General features: G+C 42.3%; 1 protein-coding gene across 1 annotated transcript in view; it reads left to right on the top strand.

Annotated features, from left to right (window-relative positions):
• LOC119598750 overlaps positions 1-2,500 on the top strand; it is a 13,176-nt gene that overhangs the window by 10,263 nt on the left and 413 nt on the right. The window contains exon 2 of the mRNA XM_037948543.1: positions 367-2,500. This exon is cut by the window's right edge and continues 413 nt beyond it. Coding sequence (XP_037804471.1) covers positions 392-2,500 — 2,109 coding nt within the window. The 5' untranslated portion in view covers positions 367-391. The remainder of the gene's footprint in view (positions 1-366) is intronic.

Below are 2,500 nucleotides of genomic sequence, written 5' to 3'. Positions count from 1 at the left end.
CAAATTTTTATTTGTACTTTTTTTAATGACATATTTGACTTTCCTCTAATTGAAATGAATGAGATTATTCATGAACATATGGATGGCATATAAAGATTTGAAGTCTTTTAGCAGTGAAAAGATAGCAGTTTTATCAAACTGATAAATACTTAAAACCCTAGACTTTAAGCCAAGTTGTATCATAAACACACACACACACACACACACACACACACACACACACACACACACACACACACACACACACACACACACATACACACACACACACACACATACATGCATAATATATAGGTGCATCTTGGACTACTGTACAGTAACGTATGTAATGCCGATGTGTTACTGATGTTTTCTGTATCTCCACAGGCAAACGTAACCTGGCAGCGCCACGATGTTTCCCCACCATTCGCCCCCAATGCAGTGGGCGCCAAGAAGTGATGTAGCTCCTTCTGCCGGAGCGCTCAGTCGGAGGGACGTTTCGCCCTTGCCCTCCGGACAGGAGAGCCTATGGTTTACATCTAGCGGCCCTTCCCTCCAGCTGTATCAACAGTTTAGTGGGAGCCACCAGATACCACCACATCCCACGGGGTACCTTGCGACGTGCGTTTCGCTTGGTGCTCCAACGCCGATAGACCCTTCAAAGAACGTTATGCTAGAGAGATATAGTATACCACAAGCATCAGCGGAAGACTATTCTGACGTCCATTTTCTCGGATATAAACGGAACCTGTCTCATCAGGTTTTCCAACCTGCAGGCACAAGTATGCAACCTCGCACTGAAAATAAATTACAAGATGAAATCAGACAGTTTATGGGAGTAATGCAACAGTATACACACAATATACGTTCCCAGACAAAGCAATTTCAGAGTCGACAGAGTTCTGCAGTTAATCTTGAACACAGCCCCTGCTTTCCATGCCATCAGTCCCCTGACAGTTCTCAACGTGATCCTACTCATCTGAACAGCATGTCTTATCAGCAGCCTTCAGGGAATACTCAACCAGATGCTCATGAGTCTAGTGAGCCAGTAACTGATTTACGCACTGCCCAAGATGATAATGCTCACTTCATGCCTCTGACCTGGACCTCTCAAGACCAAGCCATAGGGGACCCTACGGTTTCTTCTACAATAAAAAGTCCTGTTTCGAATCAGCATAAAGAATCTTCCACTATTAACGAGAAAACTGACATGCCAGAGAATGTCGTTGATGCAAGAAAACCCAGTGATGTACCAAATGTCCTATTAAAACCTCCCAAGCGAATGTTTTCCAGGAAAGGGAAATGCTTGTCCGGCCTCTTTCGAAAGGCCCCTCAAGGTTTTCCACATGTCTCTTTTGATTTTGAAATATATTGTTTTTTGTGCTGCAGAATGGCGGCAGGGAACAACGTGTATGAGCACATGTTTTTCGGGAACTTGAAATGCATAGAGTGTGGTCATGTAGTTAGGTCGTGCGAAGACTTTAAAATTGTCAGAAACAGCAGTGAGGTGTGTGGTGTCAGTAAACGGAAACATAGACTTGCCTCTTGGGCCGATTGTCCTGTGGAATTCTTAGAATATAGTGTGAAACAATCCTTAGCACCCAATAGAATTGAGGAATGTAGCTCTCCGTCAACTTCTGACGTTACAACTGAATTGAGGAACTACATGAAGAAGTTATCGTTACTTCGATTTTACAAGCCATGGAAATCTGCCTTCAGGAGATGCTCCGAATACGTGAAAAGTATGAACAGGACAGAAATAGACAGTGTTCTCCCAGAAGATACACAGGAAGTAATTAGTAGGGAAGAGGTCGGTAGTGTTATTCCAGGGGATTCAGAGGAGGAAATCCATAAGGAAGAGGTTAACAGTGTTATTCTAGGGAATGCACAGGAAAAAAATAATAGTGAAGATGTTAGACTTATTTTTCCAGGAGAGACACAGGGAAAAATTAAAAGAGAAGAGGTAAACAATCATATTCAAAAGGACACACAAGAGGAAATTAATAGGCAAGAGATAGGCAGGGACACGGGAAGAACGTTTTATGATCTCATCGGTAGTCAGAGTGAAAGACAAGAAGAACCGCAAATTGAAGGAATAAACATTTATGAAGCACTGGAACAATATCGGGAAGATTCTCGGCCATCAATCAACGACACAGTAATTGTTCATCCATCAATTAGCGACGGAGTAATTATTGGAGTTAAGCAAGAACCTCAAGAGAGTACTTTCAGTCTTCCAACATTCAAAAACCATTTACATGACAGTGACAAAGATGATAACGACAACGATACCTTAAGAATCTCCAACAACCAATTTGAAGATAATCGTGATACCGCTGGTACTTACACTCAGGATCCAGTAACAGATACACAGCAACAACCCACCTTATGGGAACCTAATGGTGACGACACCCACGCAAACATGGTTGAGGAAACTGAAACATGCGAAAGCTTTCAGGATGAAATCTCCAACCGTATTTCAGAAAATCAAGCATATGAAAAAAGCTTTGAACTTTCAGAA

This window comes from Penaeus monodon, chromosome 41, assembly GCF_015228065.2.
Source record: "Penaeus monodon isolate SGIC_2016 chromosome 41, NSTDA_Pmon_1, whole genome shotgun sequence".
In the NCBI taxonomy this organism is placed as follows: Eukaryota; Metazoa; Arthropoda; class Malacostraca; order Decapoda; family Penaeidae; genus Penaeus; species Penaeus monodon.
This window is presented reverse-complemented; position numbering and strand designations above follow the sequence as displayed.